This window comes from Hemitrygon akajei, chromosome 5 (assembly GCF_048418815.1).
Source record: "Hemitrygon akajei chromosome 5, sHemAka1.3, whole genome shotgun sequence".
NCBI lineage: Eukaryota > Metazoa > Chordata > Chondrichthyes > Myliobatiformes > Dasyatidae > Hemitrygon > Hemitrygon akajei.
This window is the reverse complement of record NC_133128.1, coordinates 95,056,690-95,073,688: the sequence shown is the minus strand read 5'-3', so window position 1 is coordinate 95,073,688 and position 16,999 is coordinate 95,056,690. Positions and strand designations below refer to the sequence as shown.

The 16,999-nt window shown below is 39.1% G+C and overlaps 1 protein-coding gene across 3 annotated transcripts in view; it reads left to right on the top strand.

Moving 5' to 3' along the window:
* LOC140728005 (BCLAF1 and THRAP3 family member 3-like) overlaps positions 1-16,999 on the top strand; it is a 71,528-nt gene that overhangs the window by 44,549 nt on the left and 9,980 nt on the right. For all 3 annotated transcript variants that reach the window (XM_073046091.1, XM_073046089.1, XM_073046090.1), the window contains exon 8: positions 5,712-5,839. In XM_073046091.1, the coding sequence (XP_072902192.1) occupies positions 5,712-5,839 (128 nt within the window). The remainder of the gene's footprint in view (positions 1-5,711; positions 5,840-16,999) is intronic.

Here is a 16,999-nt window from a genome sequence, read left to right as displayed (position 1 = left end):
CATGCACTGAGTGCTTTAAGAGGTGCCACAGCAAATGAAATCTCACTGCCTCTCCACTTGGCCTTTGATTTAAACCCTGGTTTGCTGTAGCTGTGTCTGCAACCGAATCCTCGACTTCAGAGCCGATCAGTAACAACTCCTCTTTCTCACTGATAGTCAATACAAGCACACCTCAAGGATGCATGCTTAGCACACTGCTCTACTCTCTCTACACTTTTGACTGTGTCTAGGCACAGGTCAAATGCCATTTATAAACTTGCAGATAACGTCACTGTTGCTGGCAGAATCTCAAGTGGCAACATGGAGGCATACAAGACTAGGGTAGATTGGTTGGTTGAGTGGTACTCGTGTTATCAAGGTTGCACCAACAAACTTGCACTCTCAGTGTCAGTGAGATCAAGGAATTGATTGTGGGCTTCAGGAAAGGAAGTTGTGAAAACTTGTACCAGACCTCATTCAGCAGTGGAAAGAATGATCAGTTTCAAGTAGATGAGCATCAAAATCTCAGGGGATCTGTCCTGGCCCAACATTACGATTGATAAATCCCCAGGGCCGGATATGATATACCCCTGGTTGTTGTGGGAATTGAGAGAAGAGCTCGAAGGAGCATTAGCCATGATCTTTGAATCCTCTTTGGCTACAGGGGAAGTGCTGGAGGACTGGAGAATGGCAAATGCAGTTCCCTTGTTTAAAAAAGGTAATAGGGAGAAACCTTGGAACTATAGACCGGTGAGTCTTACGTCAGAATGCTGGAAAGGATTCTTAAGGATAGGATCTATGAGCATTTGGGGAAGTACAGTCTATTCATGGATAGTCAACATGGCTTTGTGAAGGGAAGATCGTGCCTCATGAGCTTGATTGAGTTTTTTGAAGAGGTAACAAAAGAAATTGATGAGGGTAGGGCAGTGGATGTAGTCTACATGGACTTTAGCAAAGCATTTGACAGGTTCCCTCATGAGAGACTCATCCAGAAAGTCATGAGACATGGGATAAGTGGAACCTTGGCTGTTTGGATTAAAAATTGGCTTAAAGGAAGAAAGCAGAGGGTAGTTGTGGAAGGAAAGTATTCTGCCTGGAGGTCGGTGACTAGTGGAGTGCCGCAGGGATCTGTCCTGGGACCCCTGCTATTTGTGATTTTTATAAATGACCTGGATGTAGAGGCGGAAGGATGGGTGAATAAGTTTGCGGATGACACGAAGATTGGAGGAGTTGTGGATGGAGCTGTAGGTTGTCGAAGGTTACAGGAGGATATAGACAGGCTGCAGAGTTGGGCAGAAAAATGGCAGATGGAGTTCAATCTGGACAAGTGTGAGGTGATGCATTTTGGAAGGACAAACCAGAAGACTGAGTAAAGGATTAATGGTCATTTACTTAAGGGTGTGGATGAACAAAAGGACCTTGGGGTTCAAATCCATACATCCCTCAAGGTCGCTGCACAGGTAGTTAAGAAGGCCTATGGGATGCTAGGCTTCATTAACAGGGGGATTGAGTTCAAGAGTGGAGAGGTCATGTTGCAACTCTACAAATCTCTGGTGAGACTGCATTTAGAGTGTTGTGTTCAATTCTGGTCACCTCATTATAGGAAGGATGTGGAAGCTATGGAGAGGGTGCAGAGGAGATTTACCAGGATGTTGCCTGGATTGGAGAACAAGTCATATGAAGCAAGGTAGCAGAGTTGGGACTTTTCTCTTTGGAGCGTAGAAGAATGAGAGGGGACTTGATAGAGGTCTACAAGATTATGAGAGGCATAGATAGGGTGTATAGTCAGTACTTGTTTCCAGGGCAACAATAGCAAACACCAGAGGGCATATGTACAAAATTAAGGGAAGGAAGTTTAGGGGAGACATCAGGGGTAAGTTTTTTACACAGAGGGTTGTGAGTGCCTTGAATGACTTGCCAGGGATGGTGGTGGAGGCTAAAACATTAGGGTTATTTAAGATGCTCTTCGACAGGCACATGGATGAAAGAAAAATGGAAGGTTATGGGGTAGTGTGGGGTTAGTACTTTTTAAGGATTATATGGGTCGGCACAACATGGAGGGCTGAAGGGCTTCTGCTGTAGTGTTCTAAGGTTCTATATTGAAGCAATGATAAAGAAGGCATGCCAGTGGATATACTCTTTTAGGAGTTTGAGGAGATTTGGTATATCAGCAAAGACTCTAGCATGAAGTTCTACAGAGAATGTTCTGACTGAATGCATGACTGCCTCGTATGGATTCTCCAATGCACAGGATTGCAAAGGGCTGCAAAAGGTTATGGACATTATTAAGCATCCTCACCATCCAGGGCATGTAGTCCTCTCATTACTACCATCCAGGAGGAGGTACAGGAGCCTGAAGATGTACACTCAACATTTTAGGAACAGTTCTTTCCCTCTGCCACATGTTTCTCAATGGTCTACCTCACTATTAGTCTCTGCATTAATTATTTTATTTCTTATTGTAACTAATTCTCTCACCGGTGCTTGTACATCAGCTTGGATCGGCAACAGCCACGTGACTCAGCAGTGAGAGGGCTAACTCTCATATGTAATATGCATCTTGTGTCAGTATGATTTGGGGTTCAACGAAACAGAAACATCGGGATATTCCAATTTTTTTAAAAAAACACCTCGAGTTGAGCGAATGCTGTGTAAATACTGTCCAAACAGAGTTATCGATGCCCAGAAATAACAGATCGCACAGCAGTATAAAATTATAAGACAGTGTATTTATCAATTTTCAATTTTATCAAACAATTAACAGAGAAAAAAAAAAGAAAAATAAAAGGACCCGGTACAGTTAGACCACTCTAAATGTGCACATAAACATTGGAGCTCATTTCTGTTGTAGCTGGGTGTATCACTTCACTCATGGCACTGAACTCCCATTATCAACCACAGATAGCACTTCCTATTGAATCCTGTGCCTCACAAAGCAGGGGTGCTTTGCAAGGATCACCTCCTTGCAATCAGGTGTCCTTTCCGGAGAGATACTCCAGATGTCTTCCCTGGTGCTCTTCTCCGCACCTCCCGCCAATTAACCCCAAACCAGAATACTGTCCTTCTGAAAATTCTTGCCAGCAGGACACTGTTTTTACAGAAAACTGCTAAAATAAAATTCCTCACAGACATAGCTTATTTTACCCTGCGCATTGTACAGCTACCACTATGTGTTTCTTGATATAGCAGCAGAGTTAGGCATTTCAGCTCATCATCTGCACTGCTGTTCCATCTTAGCTGATATCAGATCTCACTCAACCTCATACACCTGCCTTCTCGACATACCCTTTGATGCCCAGACTGATCAGGAAACTATCAACTTCTGCATGTAACCACGTACTTGGCCTCCAATGCAGTCTGTGCTTCACTACTCTCTAAAAATATTCCTCTTTTTTAGAGAGTAAAAGGAGTTGTAAAAGGCCGCCCTTTGGTTTTGAGGCTGTACCCTCTAGTTCTGGGTACACCCCACTATAGGAAACATCCACCCTATCTAGTCCTTTCAATATTCGGTAGGTTTCAGTGAGATACCCCGCACTCCCCTAACTCCCAGTGACTTGATTTAAAGTCTGTACCGAGCCTTACAGGCTCATCAGGCTGGTTTCAGTGGCGTGAAGTGACTGAGAGTACGAGACTCGCTCCCCTCCCCCGGTAGGAGGACAGTCTATCGTGAGGTTAACCCCCAGCACTTTACTGAGCAGTGTGTGGTTAAGTGCCTTGCTCAAGGACACAACACGCTGTCTTGGCTGGGGCTTGAACTCATGACCTTCAGATCACTAGTCCAACGCCTTAACCACTTGGCCACGCGCCACACACAACTTCCAGTGAGTACAGGCCCAAAGCTGCTAAATGCTCCTCACATAAACCCTTCATTCCCAGAATCATCCTTGAAAACCACCTCTGGATCTCTCCAATGACAACACATCCTTTCTGGGATGTGGGGTCCAAAACCTGACAATACTCCAAGTGCAGACTGACTAGTGTCTTATAAAGCCTCAGCAGTATCTCCATGCTTTTATATTCTATTCCCCTTGAAATAAATGCCAACATTGCATTTGCCTTCTTTACCACAGACTCAACCTGTACATTAACCTTCTGGGAGTCTTGCACAAGGACTCCCAAGTCCCTCTGCACCTCTGTGTGAACCTTCTCACTATTTAGATAATAGTGTGCGTTATTTTTCCTTTTACTAAAATGCATTATCATACATTTTCCAACACTATCTGCCACATTTTTGCCCATTCTTCCGATTTGTTTAAGTTCTGCTGCAATTGCATTGCTTCTTCAGCACTACCTACCCCTCCACCTATCATCCGCAGTCTTTGCTGCAAAGCCATCAATTCCATTATCCAAATCATTGACAAACAATGTGAAAGGTAGCAGTCCCAATACTGACCCCTGAGGAAAACCACTAGGCACTGGTAGCCAATCAGAAAATGCCCCTTTTATTCCCAAGCTGCCTCCTGCCTATCATGCCAGTATCTTTCCTGTAACGCCATAGAATTTTATCTTATCAAGCAACCTCATGTGTGGTACCTTATCAAATGCCTTCTGAAAATCCAAGTAAATGACATCCACTGCCTCTCCTTTGTCCACCCTGCTTGTTACTGGCTCAAATGACTCTTAACAGATTTATCAGATAAGATTTCCCTTTACAGAAACCATGCTGACTTTGACTTATTTTATCATTAGTCTCCAAGTACTCCAGTCCCCAGAGGACTGTGTTGGGACTACTTCATTTTGTTGTATGTCAGCAATTTGGGTGGTGAAATTAATGGCTTTGCAGATTATATGAAGCTAGGTGGAGGAGCAAGTACTATTGAGGAAGCAGCGAGGCTGCAGAAGGACAACCCAACTGGGCACAGAGGTAACAGCTTCAATACTGGTTTGGGGTATGTATGGTCATGCACTTTACTTGAAGGAATAAAGGCATTAGATTATTTTCTAAATGGGGAAAAAATTCAAAACTCTGAGGTGCAAAGGGATTGGGAGTCCTCATGCAGTATTCTCTAAAGGTAATTTGCAGGTTGAATCAGTGGTGAGGAAGGCGAATGCAATGTTAGCATTCATTTCATAAGGACTAGAATATAAAAGCAAGGCTTTGTAAGGCTCTGGTGAGGCATCACTTGGGATATTATAAACAGTTTTTAGTCACTTATTTAAGAAAGGATGTGCTGACATTGGAGAGGGTTCAGAGGAAGTTCAAGAGAATGTTTCCAGCCTAGATAGAGTGAATGTGAAGAGGATGTTTCCTTTGGTGGGGGAATCTAGGACCAGAGTGCAAAACCTCAAAATAGAAGGTTCTCCATTTAGAACAGATTAGGAGGAAATTTCTTAGTCAGGGGGTCATGAATCTGTAGAACTTGTTGCCACAGGCAGCTGTGAAGGCCGGGTCACTGGCTGCATTTAAGGCAAAGGTTGATGATTTCTTGATTAGTTGGGACATGAAAGATTATAGGTAGAAGGCAAGAGAATGGGATTGAGGGAGAATGGATCAGCCATTATCAAATGGTGGAGCACACTCAAATGGCTGAATGGCCTCTTAAAGTCTTGTGGTCTTGTAATTGGATGCTCCTGTAGTTTTAAACCGAATAGCCTGCAACAATGTTAGTCATTTTCCTAGAAAATCCTAGTTTAGATTTTAAAGGCCTGTTTAAAAATCTTTATGGTAATAATGAAACATTGTTTTCTATGGCTGATTGTATTTTAACTTGTGTTTGCCTTTTAATATTCAGACAAGCACATGGGTTGCAGTAAATCCAGATGATCTTCGCCATGACATTGAGAGGAGGAGAAAGGAAAGGTTACGTGGCAAGTATGAGGAATCCTTTCAAAATGTGGAGCACAAGTTGCTGTCTCACAGGTGACATAGATTAGTCTTTTCCAGATACTTATTTCCGCTTCTACCCTTGAAGTCAGAAATTTAATATTTCCCTTTGAGTCTATTCACTGTACAGATCATTGTTTTTAGTGAATTCTAAATCAAGTATAGTTATTTACTCTGTTAAGACTTAGCCTTGCAGTAGAAATGTACTGTCTGAGATCATTCTGTGAATTGCCCCTGAAATGCACAAAGACAGTGCAGAGTTTACTTTTGGTTTCTGAGCCTCCCCAATGGTAGAGCTTACACTATCTACTCTTGGGACAATGAGCATGGAACATGCCAGCACAAGATATCAGAGTTGAAGGACCTGAACTATATGCTCTATTAAATTTGGTAATGGTAGACTTGGTAGAACTGGTATGCTATATTTCCTTCTCAAACAAGTTAAGGATTTTTGACAGCTGCGGTGCATTTTGAATTTGCCCATTTCCTGACTTTTATCATCCACAAACATTGCCATGAATTAACAGCAAGGCAAAACTTAGATAACCTGCTGTCTGTGTATTGGGAAATTTCAATGGAGCTTAACCTTAACAAAGATACTGATTTTCAGTCTCCCTTCTCTCTAGGACCAAGGTTCTGCCGTCCCTGAAACTTACTGGATTCACTAGAAAATTTATTCTTCTGTCACATGCATGTACACACACAGTTAACTTAAAAAAGTGTTTTGAGTTAATAATAGAATAACCATAAGACATAGGAGCAGAATTAAGCCATTTGGCCCATTGAGTCTGCTCTGTCCCCCACTGCTGCCTGTTGCATTAATTCTACAGATTCACCAACCTCTGACTAAAAAAATTCCTGCTCATCTCCATTCTAATCAATGGTAACATTGCATTTGCCTTCTTCACCACCATCTTAAACTGCAGTTAACCTTTAGGGAATCCTAAAAGGTAAAAGAATTCCTTATACCAAAGTGCACTTCCCAACACTATTCCATTTGCTACTTCTTTGCCCAACATCCTAATCTGTCTGAGTCTCCCTGCTTCCTCAACACTGCCTGCCCCTCCATCTGTCTTCGTATCATCCACAAACTTGGCCATAAAGCCACCAATTCTGTCATCCAAATCATTCACAAACAACATAAAACTGTAGTACCAACACTGGCCCCTATGGAACCACTAGCCACTGGCAGCCAACCAGAAAAGGTTCCCTTTATTTCCACTTTTTGCCTCCTGCCAATCAGCCAATGCTCTCTCTATCTATGCTGGTGTAATACAATGGGCTCTTATCTTGCTAAGTAGCCTCATGTGTGGCACCTTGCCAAAGGCCTTCTGGAAATCCAAGTGCACAACATCCACCAATTTCCTTTTGTCTATCCTGCTTGTTATTTCAAAAAAGAAATTCCAACAGATTTGTCAGACGGGATTTTCCCTTAAGAAAACCATACTGACTTTGGCTTATTTTGCTTTGTACCTGCAAGTACTCCAAAACTTCATCCATAACAATCGATTCCAACGTCTTCCCAAGCACTGAGGTCGTCACTGGCTTATATTTTCCAATCTTCCAGAACTATGCCAGTATCTGTTGATTCTTGAAGGATAATAATTAATGCCTCCACAATCTCTTCTGCCACCTCTTTTGGAACCCTGGGATGTAGATCACTTGGTCCAAGGGACTTGTCTATTTCCAGTCTTTTCAGTTTCCCAAGCACCCATGCACACACAAGGACTCAAATACTTGCACTAACGGCACTTTGTGCATTACTGTGGTATTCTGGTGCTGCTGCAACTTATTTTCAGCTACTTATCTATTTAATACTGTTTTTCTATTACTGTCTTGTTTTTATCTACCGCTTTGTTTGATTGCCTGAGAGGAAACCAAACAGAGTTTCATTGTACCTATGTATAATGACAATAAAGATCATTCAATTCAAAATTCAATTCAATACCATCTCCCTAGTAATGGCAACTGCATTCACCTCTGCCCTATGACATTCAGACTTTGGGATATTGCTAGTGTCTTCCAAAGTGAAGCCTGATGCAAAATACTTAGTCTACCATTTACTTGTCCCCCATAACTACATCTTCAGCATTATTATTCAAGTGGTCCGATAACTACACTCGCCTCTCTTACTTTTTATGTATGTGAAAACACTTCTGATACTATTGGCTAGTTTATCTTCATATTTCACCTTTCCCTCCTTATGGCTCTTTAAGTTGCCTTCTGTTGTTTTTTTTTAAATTTCCCATTACTTTTTGCTCTATTAAATTCCCTCTCTTTTGCTTTTATGTTGGCTTTGATTTCCCTTGTCAGCCATAATTGTGACATCCTACCTTTAGAATACTTCTTTGGGATGTATCTATCCTGCACCTTCCAAGTTGCTCCCAGAAACTCCAGACACTCCTGTTCTGACGTCATCCCTGCTAGTGTCCCCTTTCAATCAACTTTGGCCGGCTCTCCTCTCATGCCTCTGTAGTTCCCGTTACTCCACTGTAATACTGATACATTTGACTTTGGCTTCTCCCTCTCAAATTGCAGGATAAATTCTATCTGCATGTATATCAACTGCCCCATCACACAGTTTCCTGCCAAATTAGTCTAAAACCTCCCCAACAGTTCCAGCAAACCTGCTCACGAGGATATTGCTCTTCCTTTTGTTCCAGCTGAACCTGCCCCTTTTGTACAGGTCACCTTCCCCAAAGAGATCTGAATGATCGAAAAATTTGAAATGCTGCCCCTTGCTCGTTGGCCACCCATTCATCTGCCGAATCATCCTATTCTTATTCTCTTTTCTTTTTCAATCTTTTTATTAGTATTAAAAATATTATGAACAAAATAGTTAATATATTAATAAAGGGATTACAAACATACAAATTCCCATTACACATGAAGGAATACATAAGCAATGAATACAGTATAAATAAGTTTTCCCAAAACATGAACCATATAGTATATATATGAACAAGGTAAATCTAGATATTTCATAATATATAATATATAAAAAAAGAAAAAGAAAAAAAATATATGCAAAATTACTAACCTACTAATCTAATATCTAAGGGGAAAAAAAGAAAACAAAAAAAAGAGAAAAAACTAAAGAAAAAGAGAAAAAAAAAGGGCTGTTTATAGTATCTCACAAGAATACATAAACATCAATGTTGTCAACTCCGATCCTCTCAACATACATACAATTAAAGCTGAAAAAACCAATAAGCTTGGCACAGGGCCATATTACATCATATGAAAATATTGAATAAATGGTCTCCATATCTTTTCAAATTTAATAGAAGTATCAAATACAGCACTTCTAATTTTTTCTAAATTTAGACATATCATAGTTTGAGAAAGCCAATGAAATACCGTGGGAGGATTAATTTCCTTCCAATTCAACAAAATAGATCTTCTAGCCATCAAAGTGAGAAAAGCAATCATTCGACAGGCGGAAGGAGATAAATGGAGTGAGTCCATCATCGGTAAACCAAAAATTGCGGTAATAGGAGGGGTTGTAAATCGATGTTCAGTACCGCAGAGATAATATCAAAAATATCTTTCCAATATTTTTTCAAAAGCGGACATGACCAAAACATATGAGTTAAAGACGCGATTTCTAATTGACATCTGTCACAAATAGGGTTTATATAAGAATAAAAATGAGCTAATTTATCCTTGGACATATGGGCCCTATGTACAACCTTAAATTGTATTAATGAATGTTTGGCACATATAGATGATGTATTAACTAATTGAAGAATTTTATCCCAGTTCTCAATAGGAATAATAAGATTGAGCTCTCTTTCCCAATCATTTTTGGTCTTATCAAAGGGCACTGAACGTATCTTCATAATTATATTATAAAGTTTTGATATAAGCCCTTTTTGAAAAGGGTTTAATTCAAACAAACTCTCCAAAATATCTGAAGACACAAAATTTGGAAACGTAGGAAGTACCGTACTTAAAAAATGCCTAACCTGTAAGTATCTAAAAAAATGATATCTAGGCAAATTATATTTATTAGATAATTGCTCAAAAGACATAAAACAATTGTCCAAAAATAAGTCGGAAAATCTTAATAAACCCTTCATTTTCCAAGCCGAAAAAGCTTGATTATAATTGAGGGATGGAAAAAACAATTAGCTACAATAGGACTATTTAAAACGAATTGAGTCAACCCGAAAAATTTCCGAAATTGAAACCATATACGTAAGGTATATTTAACTATCGGGTTGTCAATTCGTTTCGGCAATTTAGAAAGAGCAAAAGGGAGAGATGTCCCTAAAATAGAACCCAGAGCATAACCTGATACCGATTTAGTTTCCAGACTCACCCAATGAGGGCCAAAAGGACCATCCCATTCTTTCAACCAACATAACAAATATCTAATATTAACTGCCCAATAATAAAATCTGAAATTGGGTAATGCCAACCCACCTTCCTTCTTTGTCTTCTGTAAGTATGTTTTACCTAACCTGGGATTTTTATTCTGCCATATATATGAGGAAATTTTTGAATCAACATTAGTAAAAAAGGATTTCGGAATAAAAATTGGTACCGCTTGAAAAATATATAAAAATGTAGGTAAAATAACCATCTTAATAGCATTAATCCTACCTATCAGAGATAAAGATAATGGTGACCACTTAGTAAACAATCCTTTAATCTGATCAATTAAGGGTAGAAAATTAAACCCAAATAATTCTTTATGGTTTTTTGTGATTTTAATCCCTAAGTAAGTAAAAGAATCATTAACTAATTTAAAAGGTAAAATATCATAGTTTGGGACCTGTCTATTCAAAGGAAACAATTCACTCTTATTAAGATTTAACTTATACCCAGAAAACTCACTAAATTGAGCCAACAATGATAAGACTGCTGGAATAGACTTCTCAGGGTTAGAGGTGAATAATAATAAATCATCTGCGTACAAAGATACCTTATGAATATCTATTCCACGATTAATACCCAAAATATCCTATGATTCTCTGATGGCAGTTGCCAAAGGTTCTAAAGCGATGTTAAATAGTAATGGACTAAGAGGACAACCTTGTCTAGTGTCCCGAAATAAACGAAAAAATGGAGATCTTTGATTATTAGTAAACACCGAAGCTACTGGAGTTTGATAAATCAGTTTAATCCAAGAAATAAAGGTCGGACTGAAATTAAACTTCTCCAGCACATAAAATAAGTAAGGCCATTCAACTCTGTCAAATGCTTTCTCCGCAGCTAATGAAATAACACATTCTGAAGTGTTATGTGAAGGAGTATAAACAATATTCAGTAATCTCCTAACATTGAAAAAAGAATAGCGATTTTTAATAAAACCGGTTTGGTCTTCCGAAATAATTTGGGGTAATACCTTCTCCAACCTGGAAGCCAGTAACTTGCAAAAGATCTTAGAATCCACATTCAATAAAGATATTGGTCTATAAGATGCACAGTCAGTAGGGTCTTTATCTTTCTTCAGTATTGAGGAAATGGAAGCTCTATAAAAAGATTGTGGCAAATTCCCCAATCTAATTGCTTCTTCAAAAACCTTGCATAGCCAAGGAGAGAGAGTAGCAGAAAAACATTTAAAAAATTCTACTGTATACCCATCTGGACCTAGTGCTTTCCCTGAATTCATTGAGGAAATAACCCCTTTAATTTCCGCATCCGTGAACGGAGTATCTAATACTGAAAGATCATCGAATGATAATTTTGGAAAATTCAATTTCCCAAGAAAATCACACATGGTATTATGATCCTGAGGGAATTCAGATTGATACAGGGAGGTATAAAAGTCTTGAAAAGACTTATTTATCTCATCATGGTTAACTGTCAAATCCCCATTCTGCTGACGAACCTTAGTGATTTGACGTTTAACCCAGACATTCTTCAGCTGACTAGCTAACAGTTTTCCCGATTTATCACTATGTATATAAAAATCAGATCTGGTTTTCATTAATTGATTTTCAATCGGAGATGTAAGTAATAAACTATGTTCCATTTGGAGTTCAACCCTCTGTTTGTAAAGCTCCCTACTAGGAGTAGTCGAATATTTCTTGTCAATCTCCTTAATTTTATCAACCAATGAAAGAGTTTCCTTCTTAATGCGTTTTCTCAGACCAACAGAGTAAGAAATAATCTGTCCACGTATATACGCTTTAAAGGTGTCCCAAAGTATTCCGCAAGAAATATCTTCCGTGGAATTAGTTGAAAAGAAGAAATCGATCTGCTCCTTCATAAATTTAATAAAGTCCGGCTCTTGCAATAAGGTAGAGTCAAATCACCATTGTCTAGCACTTAAAGCTGTATCCGTAAAATTAATAGAAAGTTTTAATGGAGCATGGTCAGAAATAGCTATAATATCATAATTACAACCAATTACCGATGGAATAAAACAAGAGTCAATAAAAAAATAATCAATTCTCGAATAGGAGTGATAAACATGTGAGAAAAAGGAAAACTCCTTATCATTAGGATGATGAAATCTCCAGATATCAAAAACTCCATTATCAGTCAAAAAGGAGTTAATACAAGTGGCCGACTTATTGGTTAAAGTCTGAATAGATGTAGATTTGTCCATCAAAGGATTTAGACAACAATTAAAGTCACCACCCATTATTAACTTATATTCATTTAAATTAGGTAAAGAAGTAAATAAGGACTTAAAAAAGTCAGGACAATCCACATTTGGAGCATAAACATTAACCATAGCAACCTTTTTATTACAAAGTAAACCCGTAATTAACAAAAATCTACCACTCGGATCCGAAAGGATATCATGTTGAACAAATGCAATAGAGGAGTCAATAAAAATTGAAACTCCCTTAACTTTGGCATTCGAATTCGAATGGTACTGTTGACCCCGCCAAGACCTAAAAAAGCGATATTTGTCCTCCTTCCTCACGAGTTTCTTGTACAAAAATGATATGAGCATTAAGTCTTTGGAATACTTTAAAAATCTTCTTTCGTTTAATCGGATGGTTTAAACCATTAGTATTCCAAGACACAAAGTTAATGGTTTGAGCCATGGTTCTAAAGTCATCCCTTTGGTATAGAAAGGGTTAACCATATTATAAACTCATGCACCCGGAAGAGGAACAAAAATAAAGAGCGGACCCGGAAGTGACGACATCGTAGACATATTTGTAGTTCAAGAACAGCCCGAGTGAAAAAACTAAAACAAATTGATAAAAGAAAAATAAAAAAGGAAAACAGACCAACCCCCACCCCCACATGAAAAAGAAAAAAAGCCAAAATATGGCTAAAAAAAGGAAAAAATGAGACTAAATCTACCCCCATATCAGCGGCAGACCACTCCGTGTTTAAAGGATATATGAAAAAAAACCACCCCAACTTTAAGAATTATGATCGCAATACTAAAATCTGTGCTTCTTAATATGCTTAGTTGTTAAAAAAAAAAGAGTATAATCACTAAAAGTTTATAAATCGGGTTATAACCCAAACAAATCAAGAAGTACTTAAACTATGATAAGCGATGCATTATAGGAAGAAGACGAAAAAAGAAACAATAACGCCATCTTAAACAAAACCAAGAATATTTTGCAAAAAACTACCATCTTGATAATAAAAAAAATTCCCCTCGAAAGGTTAAAAATATACCTTCAAGGGAACAAAAATAGTAGTAAAAAATATGGTATAGTGGTTAAAGTGTATGAGACAGAGCGATTAATATAACGAAAGCACACTTTAACTTAACTATGAAGTATAGGATAACCCTACACCAATAGCCAGAGACTAACCCTGGTTTAAGGAATCGAAAACCATCTTTCACGATCAGAATCACTCATTTATTAGAGAGTAGTGTCTATAGCAGTAGGGAAGTTCTCCTCCAAATACTTTTTCGCTTCAAAAGTCGAAAGGAAAACCAGACGAGGAGCGTTCGGCGGTGAGATCCTGAGCTTCGCTGGGTATAAGAGCGCAGGTTTTAGATTTTTCTCATAACATTCAGACATCAGAGGTTTAAAAAGAAGCCTTTTCTTCATAATTTCAGAACTAAAATCTTCCACCAAACGGAAATAGTAATTTTGAAATTTAATCATCCCAGCCCTCCGAGCCTCACGAATGAGTTGTTCTTTGTCGTGTACATAGTGAAACCGGACAATTACCACCGGAGGTTTGGCTGAAGTACTCGATGAACGACTCCAAATTCTATGTGCTCGGTCAAGTACCGGGGGGTTCTCTGGAAAGACCGACGGAAACGCATCTTTTAAAAATTGAGCAAAATATTTCGAAGGATCGCCTTTTTCTATGCCATCTGGGAGACCAAGTATGCGTAGGTTCTGTCTTCTGGACCGATTCTCCAAATCGACACTCTTGGCTTTAAGTGTTTCCACCAGTTTAATGGTCGAAATTAAATCCTGTTGTAATTTTTCAATTGTCAAATCTCGTTTCCGAGCTTCTTCTTGCAAAGACGCGATAAGAAGTTGTTGCTGGTTAATTACTGAATCCGTCTTAACCATATAATCTTGAAAAGCCTTTATTTCTTGTTTAAAAACTTGATGTTGTTCCTCAAATTTTCTATCCAAAACCTCCATAAGCAGTTCATAAGTTAACTCAGTGCGTTGCGGTTGAGCTAGCTTCTTTCCATTACCGTTCGGGTTACGCCCCGGTTCTCGTCCTTTGGATCTAAGAGCCATTTCTGTTTGCATATCTTCAAGAATTCACAGTAAAATCTTAACGATAAGCCCGAGAAAGTAGCAAGAATCTTTTGGTGTAGGTAACAATAAGTTGAATAAGGGTGATCAAAGGTTAAAAAAAGTAACGGTTATGGAGCGGATCTGAAACAGTACTCACTCCATGAGCATCTCCCGCTGACCTCTCAACTTCTTATTCTCACTGACACGTGACACAGGCAGCAATCCAGAGAGGTCCTGATTTTCAGCTTTCTACCTAGCTCTCTAAATTCTCTTTTCAGTACCACCTCCCTTTCCTACCTATGTCATTAATGTTAATATGTACTAAGACACCTGGCTGATCACCCTCCCTCTTTAGAATGCTGTGGACCCAACTGTAGGCATCCCTGACCCTGGCATAGAACCATAGAACATTACAGCACAGAAACAGGCCTTTTGGCCCTTCTTGGCTGTGCCGAACCATTGGTCCCACTGACCTGCACCTGGATCATATCCCTCCATACACCTCTCAACCATGAACCTGTCCAAGTTTTTCTTTAATGTTAGAAGTGAGCCCGCATTTACCACTTCATCTGGCAGCTCATTCCACACTTCCATCACTCTGTGTGAAGAAGCACCCCCTAATGTTCCCTTTAAACTTTTCCCCCTTCACCTTAACCCATGTCCTCTGGTTTTTTTTCTCCCCTAGACTCAGTGGAAAAAGCCTGCTTGCATTCACTCTGTCTATACCCATCATAATTTTACATACCTCTATCAAACCTCCCTTCATTCTTCTACACTCCAGGAAATAAAGTCCTAACCTATTCAACTTTTCTCTGTAACTCAGTTTCTCAAGGCCCGGCAATATCCTTGTAAACCTTCTCTGCACTCTTTCAACCTTATTAATATCCTTCCTGTAACTTGGTGACCAAAACTGCACACAATACTCCAAATTTGGCCTCACCAATGCCTTGTACAACCTCACCATAACATTCCAACTCTTATACTCAATACTTTGATTTAAAAAGGCCAATGTACCAAAAACTCTTTACGGCCCTATCTACCTGTAACGCCACTTTTTGGGAATTTTGTATCTGTATTCCCAGATCCCTCTGTTCTACTGCACTCCTCAGTGTCCTACCATTTACCTTGTATGTTCTACCTTGGTTTGTCCTTCCAAAGTGCAATCCCTCACACTTGTCTGTATTAAACTCCATCTGCCATTTTTCAGCCCATTTTTCCAGCTGGTCCAAATCCCTCTGCAAGCTTTGAAAACCTTTCTCACTGTCCACTACACCTCCAATCTTTGTATCATCAGCAAATTTGCTGATCCAATTTACCACATTATCATCCAGATCATTGATATCCAGATCAGAGAAAATATTACAGTGGTGCTCTGACAGGATAGGTTAGAGGCTATATGGGTGGAATTGAGGAATGGGAAAGGTGTAGTAACACTTATAGGGGTGTCTTATAGACCACCTAATGGGGAGTGAGAATTGGAGGAGCAAATTTGCGAGGAGATAGCAGATATTTGTAGTAAGCACAGGGTTGTGATTGTGGGAGATTTTAATTTTCCACGCATATACTGGGAAGCCCATACTGTAAAAGTGATGGATGGTTTGGAGTTTGTAAAATATGTGCAGGATAGTTTTTTGCAGCAATACATAGAGGTACCGACTAGAGAAGGGGCAGTGTTGGATCTTCTGTTAGGGAATGAAATAGGTCAGGTGACGGAGATATGTGTTGGGGAGCACTTCGGGTCCAGTGATCGCAATGCCATTAGTTTCAATATAATTATGGAGAAGGATAGGACTAGACCCAGGGTTGAGATTTTTGATTGGAGGAAGGCTAACTTTGAGGAGATGTGAAAGGATTTAGAAGGAGTGGATTGGGACAATTTGTTTTATGGGAAGGATGTAATAGAGAAATGGCAGTCATTTAAAGGTGAAATTTTGAGGGTACAGAATCTTTATGTTCCTGTTAGGTTGAAAGGAAAGGTTAAAAGTTTGAGAGAACCAAGGGATATTGGAAACTTGGTTAGGAAAAAGAGAGATATCTACAATAAATATAGGCAGCATGGAGTAAATGAGGTGCTCAAGGAATATGAAGATTGTAAGAAGAATCTTAAGAAAGAAATTAGAAAAGCTAAAAGAAGATACGAGGTTGCTTTGGCAAGTAAGGTGAAAATAAATCCGAAGGGTTTCTACAGTTATATTAATAGCAAAAGGGATAAAAATGGTCCCTTAGAGAATCAGAATGGACAGCTATGTGTGGAGCTGAAAGAGATGGGGGAGATTTTGAACAATTTCTTTTCTTTGGTATTCACTAAGGAGAAGGATATTGAATTATGTAAGGTAAGGGAAACAAGTAGGGAAGTTATAGAAACTATGACGATTACCGAGGAGAAAGTACTGGCGCTTTTAAGGAATATAAAAGTGGATAAATCTCTGGTTCCTGACACGATATTCCCTAGGACCTTTTGGGAAGTTGGTATGGAAATAGCAGGGGCTCTGACAGAAATATTTCAAATGTCATTAGAAACGGGGATGGTGCCGGAGGATTGGCGTATTGCTCATGT